Source organism: Nipponia nippon, unplaced genomic scaffold (genome assembly GCF_047370975.1).
Source record: "Nipponia nippon isolate SJK-2023a ecotype South Korea unplaced genomic scaffold, ASM4737097v1 scaffold_27, whole genome shotgun sequence".
Classification (NCBI taxonomy): Eukaryota; Metazoa; Chordata; class Aves; order Pelecaniformes; family Threskiornithidae; genus Nipponia; species Nipponia nippon.
The window spans coordinates 1,511,960-1,537,882 of record NW_028262344.1 but is presented as its reverse complement, the minus strand read 5'-3'; the positions used below and the strand labels follow the sequence as shown (position 1 = coordinate 1,537,882).

General features: G+C 43.9%; 1 protein-coding gene across 1 annotated transcript in view; it reads left to right on the top strand.

Annotated features, from left to right (window-relative positions):
• Positions 1–7,481: 7,481 nt before the first annotated feature.
• Positions 7,482–25,923, top strand: part of XPO7 (exportin 7) — a 32,650-nt gene continuing 14,208 nt past the window's right edge. Inside the window, exons 1-12 of the mRNA XM_009468817.2 lie at positions 7,482–7,649; positions 9,373–9,466; positions 10,307–10,473; positions 12,571–12,636; positions 15,906–16,010; positions 18,379–18,544; positions 19,108–19,181; positions 20,581–20,700; positions 20,937–21,083; positions 21,890–22,062; positions 23,179–23,372; positions 24,475–24,580. Of these exons, the coding sequence (XP_009467092.2) occupies positions 7,482–7,649; positions 9,373–9,466; positions 10,307–10,473; positions 12,571–12,636; positions 15,906–16,010; positions 18,379–18,544; positions 19,108–19,181; positions 20,581–20,700; positions 20,937–21,083; positions 21,890–22,062; positions 23,179–23,372; positions 24,475–24,580 (1,580 nt within the window). The remainder of the gene's footprint in view (positions 7,650–9,372; positions 9,467–10,306; positions 10,474–12,570; positions 12,637–15,905; positions 16,011–18,378; positions 18,545–19,107; positions 19,182–20,580; positions 20,701–20,936; positions 21,084–21,889; positions 22,063–23,178; positions 23,373–24,474; positions 24,581–25,923) is intronic.

Here is a 25,923-nt window from a genome sequence, read left to right as displayed (position 1 = left end):
ATTCTCCCATTGTTGTAGCAAAGGTGTTGGTGCGGCTCCGGCCTCTCCTTTTTTTATCCTCAAAATTGGAGGAGCGCCTGCTTGTTGCAGTTACCAGGCCAGTTGTGCTGCTGTCCTTGCCTAGGGCCCTGCTGAGTCCTCCCACCAGGAGAGAGGCCTTTCCTGGGATAGAATTCAGTCCTTCATCCATTCCTGGGTATTACATCACTAGGGATCTCTCGTTACTACTTCAACAGCATCAGTGGGGATTGACCTCGGGAATGGTTGCCTCAAGTTTAGTAGAAATCTGTCATGGTATAGAGGCAGTTTCTTCAAAGCAGGATGTGATTTATTGTTCCAGAAATGAGCTAACTTTTAAAGAAATGTTTTTTTTTTTTTTAAATAAGACAAGTGGATTTTTTTCAACTTCACCTTTCCTGAGGTATGGCTGTCAGACTTCCCATGCAAGAAATAGCTGCCATAGTTTACAGCCCTGTGCATCTTCCCAGCCCGCTCACTTTTTCCTCCATTGATGGTCTGATCCCTGTCGACTCCAGAAGCTGGGTGCCTTGGGCCATCGTATCTCTGTTGTTTTACTTTTCCCGTTTGTTCTATAACAAACCTCCTCTTCTAAGTGAATTACACGTTCAGGTGAGTAACACTGCACAATTACATGTAGTGTTCAGAGAAGATAATAGAAATGTGATCGTTTTTCCAGAGGAGTCAGACCTTCCAATTAGCAGTTCAAGTTGTGCATTGTATCAGGCTCCGTGCTGCATGAAAGAAGTGCAAACCCAGAACACGGTGAAATAAAAACTTCCAGCTGGCCAGCACCGAAAGCAGGGATGATTCCCTATTTCACTGCATCTGTTTCATTGTCTAAAAAAGAAATAAATCTGATGCATTGTCAGACCTCTTCTTAATTTATTTCGTGGCTGTTGGTATATGCACATGGATCCTGCTAGCATCTGGAAATCCTGATGATGCAGAAATGTAGAGATTTCTTTTGGAGATTAGATAGATACTGGCCTCCGAGGTATAATTAGCTGCAGGACTGTTCACGTAAGACATGCCCTGTGTTAGAAAGCCAAATGTTATCTTGTCTTTTCTCTCATTTCTTAGCAGATAGCTAAACAAATGGCTGTCCTTACAGAGCTAAGCCTTGATAAAATTATGCACACGTATTTATTTGCACCCGACTAGAATACTGAAGAGTTTCTCAACAGTTTCACCACCTGCTAAGGGTATCGTGTTCCTCCTCTTTAAGCTCTTTGAGATAGAAACTGCCCTGTGTAACATATGAGGTTATATGTTGTCAGTACTAAGTTATGGGAGGTGTTACTGTTCATTTGAAGCGGTTCCGTGGGGTGGTGTCTGGAAGTCGCTCTAAAGCGTTGCGCAGTAAAATGGCAGGGCTGAATCCTGAAGGCAGCCCTGTTCCGTCTGGGCTTGAAGACCATTCATCTTGGAGAAAGAAATGAGAGCTCTTTATTGATTCCCCGAGAGCTGCAGGGAAATGCCTGAAAATACTACCGCGATAAATAATTTTGAGATGTGCTGGAAGGGTGAAGGTAGGTTTGCTTTCTCCGTTATTAGCAGGGTAAATGGAAATGGACAATTTGTTGTTCAGATTCTCTTAACAAATGAGGGCGATGAGCCATGAGACCTTGATTTTTACAGCTATGAGTACTTAGGAAGTGCATCATCCTGGTCCTTGGCAGTTAATAGTTGCATCGTTCAGCCTAAAAGCTTTTTTATTTTTGGTTGAAATACCTGACATTCATCAAATGACCTGAGGCATTCTCTGAGCTTTATTCACTTAAAACACCAGGACCCTCGACTGCTGCGATGCATCTTCATTGCATGGTTGCATTTGCTAAAACGCAGCGTTTCGGAGCCCTGACTGCATGCTGCATCTTCTTCCTCCCTGTTTTGCTGTAAAGTCGGCGAGGAATTGAGGAAAGCGAACTAACGTCTGCAGCTTTGAAGAGCAGAAGCTGACACAGGCGGTGCAGCTCCGATGCCCGGTGCCAGCATAGGACTGAAGGCAAGGTTTCAGGAGCTGCGTTAGAGAAGCGCGCGCTGCATCTCGTGTTACTTGCTTTAACACCATGTGTGCGTGTTTACTGACAAATACAGAAATCGATATTCCTTAGACATAAAATGTTCAAGTGAAAGGGAAAATAGATGATAGTCTCTTCCCACCGCCGTGATGGCACGTCCTGGAGGTGCGCGGGTAACTCATCTTCTGGGGCCTGTTGCATGCTCGTAGTGAGCAAGGACATAAACATCTCATCGCCTGCCCTGCAGTTGCCCAGCGCTTGCGAAGTCTGACTTTGATTATAACATATGGGGGAATCAGTTGGGGGATATTAAAATGGATGAATGTGCTTGGGACAAAAATAACTGTATTAAACATGTTGCAGGATCTCTGGCTCAGGGAGTCGGTAGCCATAAGGCAGGAGGAAGGAATGTCTTGGAAACAGTGTGTGCCTGGAGGATTTACAGCAACGCACATCCTTCAGTATAAGAACCACCAGGCAACAGAAAAGTTTGGATTGATCTCGTTAAGCCAAATACTCTGATTTTTAGATGTCTGAATCGGTGGGGTTCTTGCTTGTCCGCTCCCCCCGAGCGAGCGGGGCTGGCTGTGTACACCCCTGCTTACTTTCTGGCTCTGCCATCTTGAGCACAGCGTGCATTTCCTCAATTTTCTGAAATGGGAACTGTCAGCGTGGCAAAGTCAAACTCTATTGAACTAAACCTGCCTAGAGCTTATTGCAGCCCTTGGATGTAAAGAGTGTTGCTTAAGCAACCGTGTAATATAGGATCAATTCCACAGCCATCCCCCGGGGACTCCTTTTAGGTAGCTGTTACTTTCCTTGTAGTATTTATCATTTTAAAGATGATCACACGTTGTTTATCTTCACCATGGGGAAAACACTGAACACTGATGTGTTTTATTTGTAGCTTGTAGTATAAATGAGATTGATAGGTTGGGTTTTTTTTTTTTTTTCATGTTTTGAGCTTCACAGCTGTTCTCAGTGGACAAACATCTGTGGCCGGGATTGTAGAAAGGAGGTGCCATATACAGAGGAAAACTCATTTATTCCCAGTGTTTGATATTATTGAAGAAATAAGCAACAGGATGATGCAAAGTTCATAGGAGGCTGATGGACTGGCAATTCCCGCCCAGGACTGCGCAGCCCGCGGCGGAGAGAGCTTCGCCCCAGGCAGGGCTCCGGTGGCAAAGAGCCCCAAAACTTCCCTCAGAGCTCGTCGCTCTTGAGGGGGAAGGGGAGTGGAAGCTTTGCTAATCATTTGTCACATTTGCTGGTTTCTGATAAATATACTTGCCCTTCTTGAAAAACGCTTCTACTGCATACAAAAGAATGGTGCTGGTGTCAATCCTAGGGTGTATTGCGTTACCGTCCGGTGCTTTGCAGTGTAGGGCTGAACTTCAGTTTGGGGAGGTGGATCAAAAATATTACATTGGTTTGTTTTTTTTTTTTTCCTAGGACCACAACCTTCTTCAAATTCTGTTCGCAAAAAAACATGGTCTAAGGCTTGTAGACGTTGTCATAATAAGATGTTGTGCCTGGAAGCTGGATTTAGAAGAGCACTGAGCTAGGATGCAGATTTCTGTTCCTAGGCATTAATTGCCACACTTTATTGGAAGGAAAAGCATAGGCGTTGTTTGGGTCTTGGCTTCGGAGGGGAAAAAAATGTGTGTGCCCATAGGAGGAAAAGTGAAGCGATCGTCATCTGTGCCGAGCTTGGAGTCGAGAGGTGGTCCAGTGAAAAATTCAGTGGCAGTTTAGGCTTTTCAGTATGCATTTAAGACACATACTCCTAGCTGGGAGTGGTGGTAGACGGTGGTAGATGGCCGGTGTTTCAGGTTGTCATTTAGCCTTCGTCGTGCGGTGCGCGAGAGAAATTGGACCGTGTGAGGATTTTTTTTGTTACTGCATGAAGTACTTTGGGCGTACTAGTGTGTGTTAATAGAATATAGCATGTGCAACGGCAGAAAAATCCTGGGATCTCAGTGCTGTCGTGCGAGGAGCAGATAAGAGCGATTTGGAAGGCCGGGAGCCAGCGGGGGGGGGGGGGGTGTTTGACACTCGGGGCTGTCTCCCGTGACTCAGCAGTTCTCCTCCTAAAATGCCATCCCGACTGCTGCCCCACGGCCGCAGCGTCCCCGTCAGCCCCCTGCTACCCCGAGCCCTCATCCACGCCTCCTCGTCTTCCCTAGGTGCAAAGGACTGCTTTCTTCTTTTTACAAAGAGTTTTTGGAGCCGCTCGTTCTCCAAGGAGCGACGAACACAAGTTTTGGGTAGTTGTAATTACATCTTTAGCGCTATTTTTCTTCTCGGCTCACCGGCCACGTACCTTTCTGTCCTGTAATGCAGCCCACGCGTGCAGAACTAGCGGGATGCCCAAGCGTCTCCCTGTTTCAAATACTCTGCTGTCTCATGCTTTAGTCCTTATCTACAACATGCAGAGCTCTTGCCCTGCATAATCATTACGCTATATGGTATTTTTTTTATCTTGGTTGAAAGAGTAGGTATTGCCCGGTGTCTGTAGTGAAATAATCCCCACCTACTTGCTACCCCTAACGCCCGAACATCTCTGACTTTCAGAGCTGGGTGCTGGAGTAAGGCAAGCCTGATTTCTACCCCGTCGGCGGAGAGGAGGGGAACTCCGCTGCCCTCATCACGGCAATATTAAAACGTGCTGAAAACGTCACGTTGCAAACCTGGAACGCGTTATCAGGGCAGCTTGACTGCTCCGCCTGTCCGTGTGACAGATAATCGAGTTAGGGCACGAGAAGAGGAAAGAAATTTATTGGTGAGACAATCCTAAAAATTATGCGTAAAGGTTTTTCATCAGAGAAATTTCTTTGGTTGTGCTTATCGTGAATGTGGTTTTTTTGGATGTTTGAGCACATTAAATTAAAAAATAAAATGACCATTCACAAACTTGAGATAATGGATGAAAACTCCCAAGTTTGGACGTCAGCTTTCCCTCCCAGTTGCCCTCATAGGCTTTGGTACTGTGCCCAAAAATACTCTCCATCCCACAGCCCCCTCTGCAGCTGCGTATCTGGGGATGCCCCGAGGAAGGAGCATTGAGTGAACTTTATCTTGAGGATCGTCCGGACAGGGACACTCGGGACCGCTGACGCTGCACAATAAGAGACGAGATATTAAAAATATGTTTAAAACCTGGTTTGGATGCTTGGCTTAATCTTAACGTGAATAGAGTGCACTTTTATTCCCCGTTGAGTTGCTGGATTCACACTCCTGGGTAATTTGGACTAGCTTTTCCATGCGTGTGATTCTTTTTTCCACAGGAAAACTGTGCTTTAATGACCACAGTGTCATTAATGGGGCATTTAACGGTGACCTTGTGTGCCATATCTCTTGGGCGGCAGACGGGCCATTCGATTGGGGTGGTTGGCTTTTTGGAGTTGTTTTGTTTGAGTCCCGGAGGTCGTGCGTTTCCTCTGGCTCCGAGGGAGTTAACTAACTGTAATCTGCAAGCAGGCTGGCACGGATCACGCACTCCGCACAAACAAGGGTGTTTTGTCATGGCGAGTGTCGCACAAAAGGAGCCGTGGTTATTGCCACCGAGCCCCAAACAGTCGCAGGGAATTAGCGTTTCTTGGAGGTGTGAAGAAAGCTGACTGTAGGGAAACCCCATTCCTCAGCTTCTCAAAGAACTAATGCATGGTGATGTAAAACTCTTCAAAAAAATTTTTTTTTTTTTCCCCCAAAATTGTAAACCACGGTCTCCGGATCAGTGTTCATCGGTTTGGTGTGGGACCATGGGCTGCAATTCATCCCACTGGGGTGGTGGAGCCAGGCTGAGCCCCTTCCCAAGGATTCAGTCCATCAGGGACCAAAGGGTCGTGGTAGCTTTTCAACTTGATAAATGGTCGCAAGGATTTTTGAGATTTGGAGGAAAAACACCATGTTTTGTCCTTGGGCTGCAGATGATAGACGTAAACAGGCACCTTCCTCTATGTGGACTTTGCCAACTGATTTGAAATAACCGAAAGTGGATTTGTGATGAGAAATGACAGGTACTGACAAATGCTTAACCATAGTTGATATGGCTTATAATAGTTTATGGTTAGTAATGGTTCATATTCGTCTTAGGTTTTTGAGGATTTTCAGTGGAGAGCTTAAGTCTTTGGGTTTGGGCTTTCTCAAAAGGAAAACTGTATGTTGAACTGCTGTCTAGCACTTGGCAAAGTTCTCTAATTTCTCTAACGTAGTGAAGCTGTCGGGGCAACATTTTCCATGAGGTGGGGGTTAAAAAAAAAAACCCACCAAACCACCAAAATCAGAGCTCTGCAACATGGTACAGGGAAAGGGAATTTTTGCAGAGGGTCCCTCTCTGTTTCTTCTAACACAGTCTTATCCGATGATCATCTCGGCAACAGAGCATCAAAAACTTCTGTGTGCTTTTGGCATGGAATTGCTCCTCTTGTGTATAAGAAAGCGTTCAGCTGTGCGCTGATGCGGTGCCTGAATCCGTCGGCCGACCCTGTCGGTAACTCAGCTTTTGCATAACAACCTGTCCTCCAAAAATAAATTAGGTGACTGATGCTACCCTTCTTTTTACAAATGCACAAAAGTTATGGTTTGCTTGTAATGATTTACCCCTGGAAATCTAGAAAGTAGCCCTAAAGTGATTGAAAATACCTGCTTTATTAATCTAGCTGTAAGAGCCTGAGGGAATATTTATATCCATCTGTGAAGCCACTTTTTAAGTAGGACACCTAAGATTTCACTGGGGGAAACCATCTGCCCGGATCACAGTTTATGGCAAACATTTTCCAGTTGTTTGAGCACACGGAGTCTGCCTGGTAGTTTTATTTCCCTTCGAACGCGTTCACAGAGACGCCGCTCAAAGGCATCCATCCCGTTCTTCGTTTGCGCTGTTGTGCTTTAGGTATTTTTGGCATGTGTAGTGCGGAAGATTTAACGTGAGATTCCCTCCAGCATCCTGGGATGCTGAAGTCTGTGACGGTGCCCTGCAAAGGGAACATAAACCAAGTTTGCGAGGGGGTTGACGCTGTGTAACATAACAGCTAGATGTGAGAATGGTTTTTGCTATTTAAAATGGGCAGGTTAGGATTATCGCCGTTACAGCATGAGATGTAAGAGGTTTCCCAGACCTCGTCAGCCGCACGGTGCGGTGCCTTCAGGCTGGGTGAGTGCTGACCCTGGGAGCGGGTGCCCGAGTTCAGGTAAAAAAGGTGAAAGTGGGGAGGCAACCTGATATTTTGTCAAGTATAAGAGAGAGCTGTGAAATACCTGTACAGGTAGTTTAGTAGGCTAAATGCATTTAGGTGGTGGAAGAGCAAACGGAGTTAAGCGTTTTCTTTCCTTTGCGCAAACAGTAAAGTTTTATATATGTGTGTATGTATACGTACGTATAACCTGGGTTAAACTGCTGCATAACTGAACTGTAAAACCTCTTGTTTCTAATTGATGTGTTTTCCTGTGTTCCAGAGCCTAGCCCAGCTAGAGAACCTGTGCAAGCAGCTGTATGAGACCACAGACACTGCGACACGGCTCCAGGCAGAGAAAGCCTTGGTTGAGTTCACCAACAGTCCAGACTGCCTGAGCAAGTGCCAGCTTCTTCTAGAAAGAGGGAGTGTATGTAAAACAATATAATTGTCCAAAATGTATCTTGCTATTTTGGGCATTGATAAGGGAAATAGCGCCCAGGTCTGCTATGCGGTGTTTATATTCCATCCCCCGTATGCTCTCATGCGTCTCAATTTGTGGGCAGCCTATGCCAAAAAAAGCATTGCCTCCGATGGCTAATTATGCTGCTGCAGTGGTTACTACAAACGGTTGTCAATTCTAACGTCTTGTGGGCCTTGCTGCATTCTTCGCAGGCTACCACCCAGACACATCAAGCTTTAAGTTGAAAACGTTATTATGGCAGTGGTATTTCATAGACTGTGGGAACCACTGCCTTCTCTGCAGGTTTCGGGGAGAAAACGGTGTGTGCGCAGAGGTTCATAGGGGATAAAACCAGCAGTGTTGCTTCTGGAATGTTTCCTTGGAAAACTGCCCCTGCTATAGTGTTGTCTTAATAATCCAGCAGTTGAAAACAGGGAAAATTAGATCATGTGCTTTAGAATTAGTGTTACAGAAAGGATGTAAAATATGCCAGCAGTAAATCCTGCCTGACTTTTTTTAGCTTTCTTCTTTTTAAGTGGCCATTTGGTTTTTACTTTGTATCAGCACAAAAAAATGTTTAAAATGGCTTTGCCACATGATCTTGCAAGATTTGAATTTTGGCAGAATGTGCATCCAGCTCTCATATCTACCAGATTGGACCCTTGTTCACAAAAATAGGAAACGTTGAACAGCCTGTTGTAAAGAGTCAGTCCTGCAGGAGGAGGAGGAGAAGGAGGTGGTGAAGGGAGGAGGAGAAGAGTGACACTTAACAGGCTTAGCGAACTTACACAAAGCGAATTATTTAACTTTTTGTTAAATTTGAAGTCCAGTGAATTCAAAACAAACTGATTTGAAGCTCTGCTGGTGGGAACTAGTAACTGGTTTACCTGAGGACACATAGTTTTGTTTGTTTTTTTTTTTTTTTTTAAGGAAAGTTCCTAAAGCCCAGTGTCATTCTCTGCGTGTGATCCATTGCCTCTCTGACCCTTGCCAGAGGGTTGTGGGGTTTTTTGTTCAGTCTGGGATCTGACTCACTTTATACCCGACTGTCCTTGGGAATATTGGAATAAGTAGGTTTCCTGCATCTTGGCTACTAAGCTTTCTACAGTACTATATGTTACAGAAATCAGCATGCAAAATGCTTGTCATTTCCCTGGCTGTAATTTATGGAATCGGGTGCAGCCAGGGGTTTTAGGTGGTTGAATGCCATCATTTGTGTCCCTTGAATTAGATTACAGTTCAATGGTCTGTGTGCTGTTCTGTAAGAAATAAATTTTAACCTGTATTTAATAATCAAGTGGAAGTTGTAAGTGCTTCTTAATGTATGGTAACGTACTCCTACGGCTCAGAGGGCTAATAGTCTTTTTCAGGCATGGTGTTTAAGGTTAACTTCATGCAGTTTGACTACGTTTGCAGTTTTACTCCTGCCTTCAGTGGTGGCTCCGTTGTCTTCCGCTCTTTAAAAGCTTTTCCTTTCCTTCTAAAACACTTTCTTCAAGTATTTGGTTTACCTTAGTGTCTATAAAAACATAGAATAAATGCTAAGTAGAGTATTTAGGCTTACCAATTAAATTAATGCTTTAAACTGAAATTTCCAGAGAGCAATTAGCTTAAAATCCAGCATTGCTGCTTGATCTTCTGAAGTGTGCAGTAAACTTCTATTTGTGTTTTGGGTTTTTTTTCTTTACAGTCATCCTACTCCCAGTTATTGGCAGCTACATGCCTTACAAAACTCGTGTCACGCACAAACAACCCTTTACCATTGGAACAACGAATAGATATTCGTAAGTACAAGACTTAATTTTTCTGACCAAACTAATGTGAATGTTTGTCATACGGACTTTCATCCACGGGTGGGAGGTTTTCTGCAAGCTGCTGTGCTTTACAGTTTGGGCATCCTAAGATATAGGATACCCAAAAGGCAAAGAAACATTTCTCTTAGATGGCATCTTGACCTATATCATTAGCTATCAGAGTTCAAGGCTAAATATACAGATTTTTTTCCAGATGGAAGGGAATGACGACTCTGTGGTCTTGTGAATAAACCAGATGCATTTGATAAATTTCTTGTGGAGTATAAAATACGCATGGTGCTTGCCTCTTCTGAGGACATGCTTTCAAAACTGAAAATCCTTTATGGATCTCTGAAATATCCTTTAGAGTATTTCCTAAGGGAGCAGTCGGTCTGTCACAGCGCTCTTTCCTGGAGAATGGCTGATACTTCCCTTCCTCCGAGGAAGGAGTCCGAATGCCGTTCAGTCTGCTTTCTTTTTTACGAATGATGTGGTAGATGATCATCCCCGAGGAAAGGTCTTGAAATATTTTCAGCTTTTCTTGCTCTTTGCATGTGCTTACAGAGGGTTGGGCTTAATCTGATAATACCAAACAAGTTAGGCTTGTGGGGAGGAGCTCTCACCTGTCTCTAACCACTTTCCAGATCTGTTCCACAGCTTTAGTATGGTAAATTCACAAGTAAAAGGTCAACGTTTGTGTCTAACCCACTATTGTGCTGATTTTTTTTTTTTAAACGGCTTTCAAAAAGATGCTTTTTCTTATCGGTGTTACCATCTCAGTTCCATCTGCCGAGCTTTTGTCTACAGATACACCTCTTCTCTGTGTTTCAGGGAACTATGTGCTCAACTACCTTGCCACTAGGCCAAAGTTGGCAACGTTTGTCACACAAGCGCTCATCCAGTTATACGCCAGGATCACAAAGTTGGGCTGGTTTGACTGTCAGAAGGATGAATATGTCTTCAGGAACGTCATCACAGATGTCACAAGGTTTTTACAGGTCAGATTTTTTGTAAGATAAATATGGGATAAAAATGTGGGATTTGGAAGTCCATGCATTTTTTCAGTTACTGTTTTGCACCTTAGTATCCTCTGTCCAGTCTTTCATCTGTGCATTTGTTGATTCAATAGTGACTACCAAGGCTAAGCAGCTGACAACTGGCAGGACAGGTCAGTCTTTATAATTTAAAGTTTGGTGGGGCAGGGATTTCTTTCTGGAAACTGCCACCATTAGTATTCAACGGTAAGGCACGTCTTTTGGCGTTCCAGTTGCACAATTCTCCTTTCAAGCTCTCAAGCTTAAATACACCACGCTGATGAGTGCAAAATGGTAAACATGTGGGCTTATTGTCTACGGGGGAAATATGTGCCATGCTTGACTTGCTTTCATTCACTGCAAGGGTGATATATCCGTGGAAGTCACGTTTGATGTTTAGCTGAGTTATCATAACCAAACGTAGCTGAAAACTAGTGTGTTATTGTTAATTTTCTTTATAAGTCCTGACTGTTTCATAAATGTGCTACCACAGTACAGGGTTTCATTCCCAACCCAAAAGACTATAGGTAGAAGGTTGCATTTTTATCAACAGCTGTCTCCAAACTGAAACTTCTTCCCAGAGACATCAGTAAATCCTGTAACACTACAAATACTGATTTATTTGCTCTGAAACTTGTCCCAAAATCAAAAGTTGGAGGAAGACAGTAGAAGACATCAAAATGACCAGAAATTCTTCCCAGTGTGGAAAAGGAGATGTAATGCATACAAGGCTTTAATTCTGGAGCGGGAGAGTGTGGGCATTCAGAAAATAGGCTAGCTACTATTATTTTAGGCATTTACAGATGTTTGCAGTGAAGCAGGATCGAGAAGGTGTTAAGTAATTTAAAGATCGTGTTCCTTTCTGGGCTGATAACTATGTTCCAAATAGTTTGCAGGTCCTCTTAGCTGAAATAATCAGAGCTAGATTCCCTACTCTCTCAGCTCATGACATGGGGAATGTATGCTTTTTAATCAGGAACCTAATTAAATGGTGTGAATATCTGCTTGCTGTGTTCAGTTTGAGACGGTCTGTTCCCATTTTCTCGAGTTACCTGTTCTGGCTGCTAAAGTGTACAGGAGGCTGCACATTTTTTAAAGACGTGGTTCAGCAAGGTTTTCCAGTGGCTTCTGTCTAGATATTGTCATGTAAATACTGAGACTGTCGTCGAGAGATGGCTCCAGTAAAGAAGTGGCCAAGGTCCCAAGCCTAAATATGCTTGAATTCCTTTGTTGCAGATGAGTTCAGTGTTTGAAGCTGGAGATCAGGGCGATTTTGTGCAGAAGGTGCAAAGCAAGGTGGAGCTAGGAAAGGAAACATCATTTATTAGTTACAGAACAGAAACTGGGGCAAAGGAACAATACAGGTTGTTTCTCTTAAATCATTTGATAAATGGATTACCGTTTCTAGTGAAGAGGTATCTGTCACAGACTTAGTTCACAATTGGCCCCTTGTTGGCAGTCTCAAGTGCAGCCAGAGGCTGAACAGGCTGTGAAGAATGGACTCCCTTCACTGGGAGATAGGCTGTCCTTCTTGGCAGGAGGGTCCTGGGGCGGGTGCGTGGAGAAACTTGGTCAGCTGCTGCTCATGTTGTTCAAGGTCTGTAGTTTAAAAAGCAGGGGGGAGTTTATTTCCCAGAGTTTTCATCTGGTGACTTTAATGCTCGTCCTAATGTTGCAGAAATTTCTGCACGTTTTACCACAGCCTCTGTTAAAATTAAAGGAACTGATTTAAATCTAAATAAATCTTTTTGGAGTTAGGGCATAACAGAAAAATGTGGATTAAATTCTTAAAGATGCCTATTTTTATTAACTCATGTTACCGAACGCTTTAGAACCCTTTGCATTGTTAACAACATCAAGTACTTTAAAAGGACATTTTAAATTCTCTGCTTGGTATTGCTCATGGGCTTTTTTCCAGTCACAATACTACAAAAATAAAGCATTTCTAGACAAACATGTCTAGAAATCTTCCAAGCAGAAAGGTCTTTGAACGACGGTGAAGCTTAATGAAACCGTCCTGGCACTGCTAACTGCTTTCCCTGTCCCCCTTTCCTTCCTCAGGATAGTGTAGAGCACTGCATCATAGGAGTGACAATCCTGTCCCAACTAACTAATGAAATTAATCAAGTAAGTGCTACAGCCTTCCTCAGTGAAGTAAGTGTCCAATTTTCTCATTCATATTGTTGTGTCCTGCTGTGTGTCTGTGCATTGTTTGGTGGTTTGGTTTTTTTTTTGGTGTAGGGGGTGTTGTGTGGTGGGTGTTTTCTTTATTTTTTTTTTTCCCCCTGTTATTTTTACACAGTCACCTACTTTTGTGGTAAGATGCTGAAACCTGTCCTAAGGAATTGTTTTGTTTCACTGGCATCTTCCATCTTTCATATTTTGATGTCATCTTCTGAGATGAAAAAGGAAAGAGCAATGCTAAGCAGCTAGCCAAGCCTACCTAGTGAGGACAAAGCCCCAAGCATGAGGACATCCCTAGCACCTTCTGTTGTCGCTCCCCGTGCACTGTTGCAGCTTACAGCATTCTTGTGCCAAGAAGCGAATGGAGCACGCCCTCCGTATTGACCAGGGAGATGAAACAAAGAGGATTTGCCAAATTGTGCAGATTTTTAGAAGTGTCATTTTCATTCAGCACTAAATTTCATAGCGTTCCCAGCAGGTAGATCTCATATTCTGCCGGTTTATCGGGGCTGAGTGCTGAGTCCCTTACACAGCCCCGGCCCTGGGTGACTGGCAGAAGGAAGACTGGGCACACCGAGTCTGTGGTGCTGTGGCATGGCACCCGGTCGTGCCAGCTGCAGCAAGTCTTTCCGGGTAGGTTAGTTCGGTGGTTTGCAGAGCCCTCTAACGTTATGCTACCTCTCGGTATTTATGTTGAGAGCTGGAACAGGCAGCTTTACTTGCTACTATCTAAGCTTACATCGTTTTCCTAATCAGTCAGGCAGACTTTGCTGTAGCACCGTTGATGGCTACCGCTGTCCTAAGACAGCATGAGGGTTGCCATGTGTATAAATGTCTCTAATTTTGGTAAGAGGACCAGGTGTAACTAAGATTTTTGATTTTAATATCTTGCTAAGGAAACTAGCCTTTCATTTTTGCTGGTATGCTGACTAATCGAGGCATTGGAATGGAGAGATCCTTGAGTGGGGTTTGAAGGACGATTACAAATTGTTTTCAGAACTGGAAACAGGAGGAGGTTTTCTCCTGGCCAGGGCAAAGCACCGATTTCTTCCACTGAACTTCCCAAGCCCTGCCCTGTAATCTGAACGGCTTCTGCATCCGTTTCAGACCCCAAATTCACTTTCATTCTTCAAGCCTGGCCTGATCAGTAAATCCTAACTCATAGCTCTCCTCGTAACTCTTAAGCCATGTCTTATTACTGTTCCACGTCCTTGCCCAGACTTCTGTACAATCCTAACTCCGTCTCCATAGAGGGCCGGTCCTTCACTTCCTTGCATCAAGGATGAAAGCAAGTCCGTTTACCTCTATAAATCAGTATGTGTCTGTCGGCATCTTTGTACAGGGCTACAGCTTCTACTTGCAGGAGAAGGGTCCGCACAGAAACTGTCGCCTATCCCAGTTCCAGAGTCTCTGCAGGTTGATACTAAAACAAGCGACAAAATTAAAGACTTTGATCAAAAATCTCTTCCTGATATCTTGGATATTAAATCTGCCACAGTTTACTACTTGTTCCTGAATGTGTTTTGTGCCAGCAATTGCACAGGGCTGGATTCAGTGACTCATCTTGGAAAGTCTAAAACTGCCATTACTTGCAAAATAATAAATCTGCCAACATGCCCACTCATCAGAGTGGGGTCATGTACATGTACGTAGCAAAACAACCCGCCCAAAAAAACCCTTGTGGGGCTTCTCATCAGGCTTTTTTTGATAACTATTTAAACTTCCAACGACACTGCATGAGAGCCGAATTTTCTAGAGCTCTGTTTACTAAAGGTTTCGTTCCAAAAGCTCACAGTACAAATAAAATAAAGTGCTAGTAACTGTTTTGAAGTATCAGTTTTCATCCTGTAAGTGCTGCACAGACTTGCCCGGAGGTACTGAGCGTCCACTGTATTGTGGAAGTTCACTGGTTTAAGCCACGTGACCTCTTGGTGAAGAAAAAGGAAACACTCGTTTGCCACAAGCCTAGAAATACATGAAATTTGTAATAATCGTGGAGAGAGTAAATAATGCTTATTTTCTTAAAGACCCCTGAAATCTAATAGCGTGAGCTGAGGAGCAATAATTCAGTTCTTAGAGCACCTGACAAATTTAGGTCCAGTTCTGATCTGCCACCAACTACTGGGTGATGCAGGGCTTCTCTTTCTCACCTATAATATAAGAGTGTTTGCATCCTCCATGGGATCGTTGTGAAGGTTAGTACGTTAAAGTGAGGTCTGCAGCGGCTAGAGCCGTACTGGTTCCTGCAGTACTGGATGAGATGTGTGCATATTTAAGGTTAACAGAGGTATAGTAACAAAAGCGTAAAGAAAATGGAGATTCACGTTGCGTGCTTCTACACAGGGCTGCAATAAGGCTCTGTCCCAGATGCACTGTGATAACCAACTGCCCATCAAATAATTTATGCTGGGCAAGTGGAATTTTGCCAGCCTGTGTTCAAATAAATGGCAAAGATGTGAAGTATCGCTTCACCTTTCTCCCCTTCCTAGAAAGTACTGTGCAAAGTGACATAACCTGTCCTCACCCATGCTAGAATGCATTGGTTGCATCGGTTGGAGACGTTGTTATCCAGTATAAAGCAATATGTGTGTGTTTGCCTCTTAGATCATATGTCAGCTCTTTATTGTGATACAGTGAGAGGTCCGGAACTGGAGTTTATAATAGGTACAGCAAAGTCCAAACTGGCTGTCACTGGTTAACTCTCCTTCTAGTTTTCTTCTCATCTGTGCAGGTTCAGGAGGGGAATTATAATTGCTAGTAGTTGACCATGTGTCTGCCCAGCGACTTCAGGTAGGATTTAACTCTTAGGAGATTGGAGCACTTTAGAAAGCAGCGTGCAAGTTTCTAAAATGACATAAGTGCTGTTGAAAATACTGCTGCTGATCCTGCTTTGGAAGAGTTTTAAATGTACTTGAGAGTAAACCCAACCCTGCTTTCTGGCAGGGGTACAGTGAAACGGCGTTGTAAGTATTGTAGGTGGAAAGTCCTGTCATCAGCCAGCAATATGATTTTATCCATGGAAGAACCGCTGCTCTGCAGTAGCAGCACATAACGGAGCGGCAGTGCATCCCCCCAGTTTAGCCAGCTGGTGCGACATCGCTCTGGGGAGGGAAACCTTCATGTCCCAGTGCGTAACAGGGTTCCTGCAGGTTCTGCTGGTCTTGGTCCACCTCTGCCCGTCAGTTCTAAGCGCTGGTTTTCTCTCTGCTCAGGCGGATACTACTCATCCACTGACCAAGCACAGGAAAATAGCCTCTTCCTTCCGAGATTCATCCTTATTTGATATTTTCACACTGTCATGCAATTTACTGAAACAGGTAAGGAAACTGTCGTTTGTCATCTCCCTTGTATGTTGGGGCGACAGACTTTGGGCTGAAGTTCCCGCTGATGTAACTCTCCTGGAATGAGCGCTCTTGTTCTAAAAGCTATGTTCTGGACTTGTTTTTCAGGAAAGCTTTGACTTAGGTTTGTATTAAGGAAAAAAAAAAAAAAACATGATACAATAACAGAAATATAACTCCTTTCAATGATTTTGATTGAACATACATGCCTGGACCATGAGGCTCGGGTTAAACTTTCCTGTCGTAAAGCATCAGGAAAGAGATGAGATGTTTGTTTTATGTTTTAAATATCTTTGATTTACAGTACTGGCAGAGAGGTTTCCTGTAAAGTAAGTCCTTATCTCTTTTTTTTTTAACCTCAGTTTAAAACCCACGTGGTGAGAGGAAAAAGTGTTAGCGAAGATATGTTTAGTAGATTGAGACTGAAAATTGTCCTTGATGTATTAACACACGATAAATATTAGACTGGCTTGTGTTCCCCAGGTTTTTTTTTTTGTGCTAATTATCACACATGAGTTAACTTGCTTTAAAAATACTTACCTTGGGACAGGGCAGCAATGGTCTGCTAGTAGGGTTGGGTTTTACCCCCAAAAAAGCAGTTTTTCTTTCTGCTGAAGTAGCACATGTATATTTTGTAAGCAGGTGGATTATCTGAAGAAAATTCTCGATTCTGCGTCAGGTTTCTTTTCTAAAAAGTTAATCTGGAGTTTTAATCAGTGGCACAGATTTGATTAGTTTAACTTTCATCCTGCCAGTGGAGTGAAGTGTCAAAGTTGACAAATAGCACAAAGAGTGAAAAGGGAACTTTATTTTAAAGATATTTCAAAATGAGCAGCTCTGGTTCTGTCAGTAACAAAGGTGCGTACGTGGGTTTAATTTGATCTTTTTTTCTCCTCCTGGTTTCTAAAGGAAGCAAGGCTTGTAGAATCACGCTAGTCATCCTTCCCCATGCACCCGTCCTCCTGAGCCGTAACAGCTCTGGTAACTTTTGAATTCATTGGCTTATTTCAGGTGCATTGGATGGTTGATTAGAGGTCTCAGAAATAAAAGGATTCCTCTAGTTTTGCGAAAAGAAGCGCCTGAAGAGGTGCAGGCAGGACAGGGTCCTTATAACTGCCCAGACTTGTTGGAGAAAATTCAGCAAGTGCTTGTGCTCAGCCAGGAGGCGTAAACCAGACCTTGTTAAACCTGGTGTCCCCACACCTGCAGGCTTACTGTTGTCCTGTACAGGTAGTTCTGGCTGAGCTATTGCCCACACTATTGTGGCTGCGTGACCATGGGGACTCAGAGACTAGAAAGACATGGCTTGCCTCTGGCTTTCCACCCTAACTCGGAATCATCTTGCTTTTGTTTCTTGGGATGCTGTGGTTTAAGACAGGTTGGAATGTTTTCTGTTGTCTCCTGCAACTTCTGCGTTTTCCCGCGATTAAACACCTGCTACCCAAATTATGTCTTTTTTTATCTAATAGTAGCTGTCTCAAGCTTCTGTATATAAAGCAGAAGTTTCTAAGGTGACCCTTTCAAGTGGGGAGGATCGGGCTGCGAGAAACCAGTGATCACGTCTGTATCCATGTCCGTAAAACAGGGTGCATTTAGGCAGCCTCAGAAGAGTAAGTCTTTGTGATACAGCGGAGAGCGCGAGGAAGGCATTCCGGCAACCACCGGCACTGGTCTTGGCGGTGTCGGCACGGTGCAACGGGTTCTTTGCAATAGACTTAAGTTAGTTTTAAGTACAGAGCGATAATACAAAGGATAGACGGGCTGGCCTGTCCCTGGAGTACAGACCTGCGTGCTACATTTGAACTGCAGTAAAAAGACCTAGCATTTCGTGTCTATCCAGCTCTTTGTGTTACTTGAGTGTAGCCATGTTTTCCCTGCCCATCGCAGGGCGTTGTAACGGGAGCAGGGCTTATACGGATCATCTGTGCAACAAAAGCAACAACGCACTCATTTCCATATGAGGGTTAGGTGCAGCAACAGGATTCCCTGCTGCTAAGTGCTTGTCAGGCAGAAAATGTATTCTTGTGCTTAAACTTAATAAGAACTTCCTTATCTCCTGAATCTCACGGTATAATTGCAAGCTGGCAAGCCTGGCTGCTTTTCTCCGGTGCAGTACAAGCAGAGTGAAAAAGAAAGCGCTGTCTGTTTATCCATCTCCTGTAGAGACTAAGCATGTAAATACACATGCTGTCTATAAAAATATGTGATAGCTGGGGTTGGTGCTTGTGGCATGTGATCCTTGTGATTGCCACATCCTGTCTAAAGTTGAATTACTGCCTCAAACTCAGCTGTCACCTTGATTTTTTTTTTTTTCTTACTTTTTTTAATTTGATGTATTTTATAGGCTTCTGGGAAGAACCTGAATCTAAATGATGAAAGCCAGCATGGTCTGCTCATGCAGCTTCTTAAGCTCACGCATAATTGCCTGAACTTTGATTTCATTGGCACATCAACAGACGAGTCCTCAGATGATCTTTGCACTGTGCAGATCCCAACCAGTTGGAGATCAGGTAATCTTGCTGGAGGAAGAGGGCTAATCTACAGCATACCAGCTGAAAGCATGGGTGACTTGCTAAAGCCCTCTCTCTACTTAACAAATAAACTTTTGCGTACAATGCCAGATGCAAAATCCAGCCTTTCCTTAGTGTGATTACAAATGCGGTTCAGTTTGGGTTGGTTATGTTGAGTTATAGAAACACTCCTCTACCCCTTCAGTCTTACACCTGCCAATTCAAGAAACAGTAAACTGTATGGGTTTTTTTTTAAATATAAATAACAAATAACTTGGCACCTGTTCTCAACATCCTTGCTGTTCTCACCAGTCATTTCGCAGGCAGTTTCACAGATTGTGTTCTTAAAATGTTTTCCTGTCATTTTTTCTTAGTACCAAGTACCAGTGGGTTTACTTTATTTCTGGGAAAGGCAATTGCGTAAAAATGTAAAATCCTTTGGAGGTTTTCTTAGTGTGGTGCTGCATGTGGCAAGTACACGTCATTGTTGATAAGATAAGCATTAGACTTACGGAAAGCAGTAAATGGAGGTGTTCTCAATAAAATGCTCCGTTCTGTTTCAGCATTCTTGGATTCTTCGACCCTTCAGTTGTTTTTTGATCTTTATCATTCCATCCCTCCTTCGTTTTCTCCTCTGGTAAGTTTAGTGTTTATTTTCCTTACAGGCTCTGCTACCAGAAAGCATTTGTGGGATTAATTTGGGAGATTTGCTGTTGGTTAAAATGCCGTAGGCTGACTTCAGACGGTTACCTTTACTGTGATGAGCTGTAGCGGCAAAGAGGAGGCCGGTCTGGTGCTGCTGCTGCTGGTAGTTTTGATCCATCTGCAGGTTTTGGATTTGACCTAAGAGCAGCTTCTTTGCTGGAAGTCCAACCTACTTCTTTGTCCTTGCGTAGCTTAGAGTCTGCCTGCTCTTACTCTTCCAGTAAGCCCTTTTTGAGGGATGTAGCTTATGTTATTTCCACTGTATTGCGAATTTGATCCTAAAACCATACTGCATGTAGGTAGCAAGTCTGGGAACACAACCAAGGAACGTAATTTCTCCTTCCACACTTTAAAACTAGGCCATGTCCCAGTTGGATGAAATGGCCAATAGCACAACTGAACTAAAAGCTGGATTATTTCTTCTTGAAAAAAATTGCCTGCCAGGCATTTATCTATCGGATAAATATTTTTCATCATTAATGCTACAATGAAAACATGCCCTTTGGCTAGGGAGGGAAGGGTCCTTCAGAAGTATTTTTTCCACTGAGACTCTCAGCATTGTTCATTATGTTGAAGGGTTACTTGCTAATTCTGAATTTAGAGCCTCAAATATTCATGAGCGACTTTAACAGTGTAAGACTTTTTTTTTGTTACTGAATAGAAATCCGAAGCAATTACGCTTTTAATTGTCCTGCCTCTTTGATCAGTAAATGTAAGAGCCAGCAAAAATGAGAAGCTTAGCAGTTGAGCAGGCAGTCCTTACACTGGTCAGAGGGAATGGGGCTTTGCCTCCGGATAAGGATTGCAGGGTGATAGTCATAACTGGCTGCCGCTGCTCTTCGAAACCCTATTCACCAGCCTGTTACTCACTACTGCAGCTGCACCCTTGGAATTTACTCCCGATTTAAACTTCAGAGGTTTGGGATGAGAACAATTTAATTTTTTTTTTTCTTGCCTGTCTTCCATCTTCTGCGATACTTTTCCAAGCCTGTGTTAAGTTTACCAGCTTTCCCTGCCAGTCCTAGTGTATTTTCAGCCTTATGCGATCCGTGTTCTCCATCTGAAGAAATCCCAGCATTTTTAAGATCAGAGTTTGGAACACACCTTTGACTGTCAGGGTGGAGGTGTTCCTTTGGGTGATGTGGTTTTTCTCTCTGCTGTAATTTGTTTCTACATTTTTACGTAGACTACGCAGAACTGCAAAGATGAAGGAGCTGTTGTGTAGCATGCAAAAAGACCTAAATGATTTGTCGTGTCACGAAAAGAAAACGTGCTGTTCATTTTATTGTTCTAATCCCTCCCTTTCTGTTGATGCTCTGTGCCCGTTTTAGGTTTTATCCTGCTTAGTGCAGATAGCCTCTGTACGCAGATCCCTCTTCAACAATGCGGAAAGAGCAAAGTTTTTATCTCATCTCGTTGATGGAGTTAAACGAATACTGGAAAACCCACAGGTGAGTATTTCAGATGCAGTCAGTGGAATTGTCTCTCTCCTTCCTCTGCATCAAGTTTCTTCACCAAAAATACTTTCTAATGTAGACGTCCCACTTGTGGCACTGGGGAGAAGGGGGCAACATCTTGCTCCTCTCTTCCTACTGTTCCACCATAAATATGCACCACTTGTAGCTGACTGCCACGTGTTGCGAAGTAGCGCTGTTTCTCAATTCTCCTCCTCTTTTTCTCCTCTCAGAGTTTGTCAGACCCAAATAACTACCATGAGTTCTGCCGATTGCTGGCCCGATTGAAAAGCAATTACCAGCTGGGAGAGCTGGTGAAGGTGGAGAACTACCCCGAGGTCATCCGACTCATTGCCAACTTCACCGTGACCAGCCTGCAGGTACAAAATGGTTTTACTTACCCTCGATGGGTGTTTCTGCCCCTTGTCTTCTCTTGAAACAAAATTATAACCCTCCTGTCTGTTCTTAATTCACTGTACGTTATTTTTACCAAAAAACCCTGCAGACTCTGTGACAGAATCCTGCGGTGTAGCATCGATTATTCTGTGAATTCCTACTGAATGGAACAGGAGCAGTATGTGGGGGAAGGCAGGGTTGCTATGCCTCCAGAGTCTTTCCATGTCCTAGCAGGGGGAAAAAAAACCAACCTTGTTAAATAAGGCTTATTTTTAGAATTATGTATCACTTCACTATTAAAATGCAGTTGCAGGGATTGCTAGTAATATGAATATCATGCCATATTCCCACTGACTTTTCCACTGGTATACAGCTTGTAGCTACACGCCTGCACAGAATACGGTTAAAAAAAATTGTATAGGTTACATAATGCCTTTGTTTGCTACATTTTAATACCTATCTGGAAAACAGCCTTAAACTGTACATTCTGTTCGGGGAGCTGTCTGTAGCACGCTACGGTATGAGCTCGGCAGTAGTTTGGGACCAAAGGCTTTGGCTCAGCTACACAGCCTAGGAACTCGGGATTATGTTTCAGTCTTTACTGAATGCTGGTAATGCCCACTGAATTCAGATGTGAACTGAAATTCATTGTTAAAATTGGCAAGCAGGTCATTAAAGCCATTAGATGTTGCTATATCTGGTGCTACATGAGTCAAAATAATATGGGTAAAATAATCAAGGCCATAACTCACTAGTTTCCTTTCCTTTTCTTTCTCTTGGCTCCTGGTAGCACTGGGAGTTCGCACCAAACAGCGTTCACTATCTCCTAAGCTTGTGGCAGCGGCTGGCTGCATCAGTGCCCTATGTTAAAGCCACAGAGCCTCACATGCTCGAAACGTACACACCAGAAGTCACAAAAGCTTACATCACGTCCAGGCTGGAATCTGTGCACATCATATTGCGGTAAGAAAAGCAGAGAGATGGCAGCACTTCTCCTTGTCAGCACCAGAGTCTCACGCAGAAGGCTCCGGTGTGTGTCTCTTCTGAGTTTTCTTTTAAAAATGGGCATGACTGCAGGAAGTTTTGTGAGTCACCAAAGGATTTCTAAGGGAGGCTTACCTAAATCACATATTCTCTCTCTTATAAAAAAGATTTTTTTTTTTTAAGCTGGGTGTTATTTTTTTTTTTTTTTTTTTAGACCTCAGTGGTCTAAATGGTTTAATTTTAGACCCAATCTCAAATGGCTGAGATTAATCTGAGTGGTCTCCTGACATGTTACGGGTAGAATTCATCTTACCTAGCATCATACATCTGCAGCATACCCTATACACTCCAAATTGCCATTGTAGCAGAGAGGAATAAGTACACAAAGTGTGATTCGCTTAATTTTTAGATCTCTGCTGTAGGATGGCACAAATTATACCTAAAAGCGTCTTTTTTTTTTTTTTTTTTTTTCCCCTTCCTCTGAGTGTAGGGGCAGCCTACAGGACTCTGTTGCAGTGCCTGAATTTGTGCGGGATGAATTCCACCTTATGTGTGTTTGTATTTGATGAAAACAAATGGTCAAATACAGAAAAATAATGCCTCTCTTAATGAAGACAGATTGGCTTCTCCCTTTTTAGGTATCTAGCAATACAAGGGAGGAACAGCAAGTTCAGCTAGCTCTGGAGTTCGCAATAAGCTTATTGTTGAGGTTAGTGTGTTTAGAGGAAAAGGCAACTAAAACATTGAGAAAGATGGAAAGCTTTGTTACACAAAGACAACCAGAGAGCTTGTTCTTGGCACTGCGCATTCTGTTCAAAGACCTGGATAAATGTTAAAGACCTAAGAAGAGCTTACTCATCCCAGGTCCTGATGGCCTCTCCACCTGAACCGCTGCTGTTATTCTGATTTATGGCCGCAGTAATGATCAGATGATTACGTCATCTGTGTAACTCTCCATCGTGACAAGTAGTAGAGGCAGAGACTTTAGTCTGTGCCAAGGAAAGCATCCTCTACCTGACAGAAATAAGCTTATGTTACGGTTTAAGCTATCTCTGCATTTTAAGTTCTTTTTTAATCTGCTTTCTTGCTGCTTAGGGATGGTTTGGAGGATCCGCTGGATGATACTGGCCTGGTGCAACAGCAGCTAGATCAGCTCTCCACCATCGGCCGATGCGAGTACGAGAAGACCTGCGCTCTGCTTGTGCAGCTCTTCGACCAGTCAGCCCAGTCCTACCAGGAGCTGCTGCAGAGTGCCACCGCCAGCCCCATGGACGTTGCTGTACAGGAAGGTGAGCGTGTTGGGAGGGCTGTGGCCTGTGAGCTTGCAGTAGGTTGCCTGTTCTCACAAGTACCATTTCAGAAGCCTGCATTTGTGGTGAAATCCATAAATGGGGAGGCAGATCTCAAACATTCCCTTGGAGAGGTGCCCGTATGGTATAGAATATTTTTGGCTGTGGACAGACACTCCCAACACGCACAGCAGCGCTGGTTGAAGATATTGCTGTCCTACAACTGTCTCCCTTCCTTTTTTGGGGAAATGTAGTGCATCTCCTTGCCCAGTCTTTCACAGACAAGTTATGAGGATGTTCCCCTGTCCACAGGTGGTCAGCACTGCCTGCCCCATCCCTCTTTTGTCCGAGGCAGGATACGGAGTGCTCATTTGAACCTCCCCGCTGGCTGTGTGGCAGAAATCTCCAGCTGGTGGTTGGTCATGAGTAACTGGGAGTGGGATTTTCAGCTGGTGCCACTGTCTGAAGGAGGGTGTCTCTCCACAGCATCGGGTGGCTTCAGCATGGAGGTTTTGTACTTGCACAGCTGGTTGGTTTGGGAATTGCTTAACACTGACCATAAAGAAGCAGTTCCTTTGGAGGTTCAGGTATAGCTGTGTTATGCCCCTGCTGTAATAATGTAGCTGGCTTCTCCTTTCGTGGAGGAGTTGGGCTGCCTCAGCACAAGTATGGACACTGTTCCTCTTCCTTCTGAAACAGTATTGTCTGATGTAACACAGTACCTTTTTTTGTGGGGTCAAAACTCCGTATGATGTTGACTTCTCCACCAGCCCCATGTACTTTGAAAGAATAATCACTGCCTGCTGGCATCTGCACATGTTTAAATACACAGAATACAGTTTTACAAGGAAGTGGCTTTCTGCAGTGGAAGAGCTTTAAATAATTAAAACCTTCCAGGAAGACCTGGCATTTTCGTTTCCTTTCTAGTAAAGTCGTGCCTGTTCTCCACCAAGTGGAAAACTGAGTAATTTTGGTATAGATGGGCACTACAGCAGAAAGATACTCCTTGTGAATCCCGTCTTTGCCAAGATAAAATGCAAATCTCTGCTTCCTCCGTGTAATGTGTGACGTACTTGGTTCTGATCTCTTCTGTTGGTTTCAGGGCGCTTGACGTGGCTCGTCTATATTATCGGGGCAGTGATTGGTGGTAGGGTCTCGTTCGCCAGCACGGATGAGCAGGATGCGATGGATGGCGAGTTGGTTTGTCGGTAGGGATGCTGACTGTTTTCTAGCTGCACCGCTATTGAAGTCAACGAAAGAATTGCTATCATGAAGCTGCCACCATGTTCTTCCCCTCTTTTTGCTGAAAAGAACAGTGTGGAATTGGCCATCCTGAAAGAAGAGATTGGCGGCAGTGGGTAGAGCCAGTCAGCAAACTCCTGCTGTGGCTTGGCTAAATTGGGAAATCTGGGTTTTAAGAAAGAGGATGAGAGGGGAAGAGCATGTAAGAGGGGGGTTATACCGGGTTTAAATGCATGTGTTGGAGTAGAACTAAATGCATGATGGTTCTTTGCTGGGGTGGGGGGAGAAGGCCTAGTAATAATCCAAAGTGGGTTTTGTCCGTAAATATGCTGTGAATATTGTAGTTTTTCTATAGCTGTTAAAACCTTATAATGTCATCTAACACATGCTGGATTTTTGTGATTGTAAATCCTCTGCAGTGCAAGCTTTAATTGACGGATGTGAGAACATGTAGCTTACTACTCACGAACCACCTTGAGTCACGCTGAGCGTCTTCTGGTCCAGAGCCTAATGGCTCTGCTTGGAAGCTAGGGTAGGAAAAGGAGCTAAACTGTGAACGTATGGAAGCTGGGCTGTTGGTGAGCCCTGGCTAATGGATAACATCAAGCACTGGCTTCCCATGTAGCTGACGAGTTATCGAAGGGGAAATAGCAGGACCCCGTATATATTTCAGCCAGTGAAACCTTTCTATTTTAGCGCCAGCGTATATGATGCCTGTTCATAGAAGTCTATTTACATTTTATCTTCTTTCCCGCTCTGTGCTTTGTGGCACTTGCCAAAAAGAGTGTCATTGCTTTTGTCCCCCCTGTTCTGCTGCATGTGTGTTATTTACCCGAAAATCCCTCCCGCCTTCCTTGCCAGCAAGGTCTGCTCCTCGAGCCCGTGCACCAGTCACAGCGTTGTTTCCACAGGGCTCACAACAAAAGCCAAACTGAAGTGAGAGTGTCGTTTAGAGTCAGGCTCTTGTGAGGGGAGCAGGTAGTGGTTTCTCAAGTGGTTTTGAGAATGTGATGCACCAGTCCCTGGGTAAGTGCGCTAAAGCACCCGAAACTCACTTCTGCAGCAAATTACAACCAAGGCCTTGCATCCCTGTTAGAAGGAGTACAGAAGCCTTATAATGGCCTTGCACAGAAGAGGAACGTGCCCTAGTCAGTGTTTTGTTGCCAGTTTTGTCAGTTCTTGACCCATAACGACAGTGCCCACAGAAAGTAAAAAATACTCTTGCACGCAGCCTGGGAACAACGCCATGTGCCAGAAATCCGTCCTTTCTCCCGGTGTCCATCAGCAAGGTGTGTTTTTTTCCACCTCT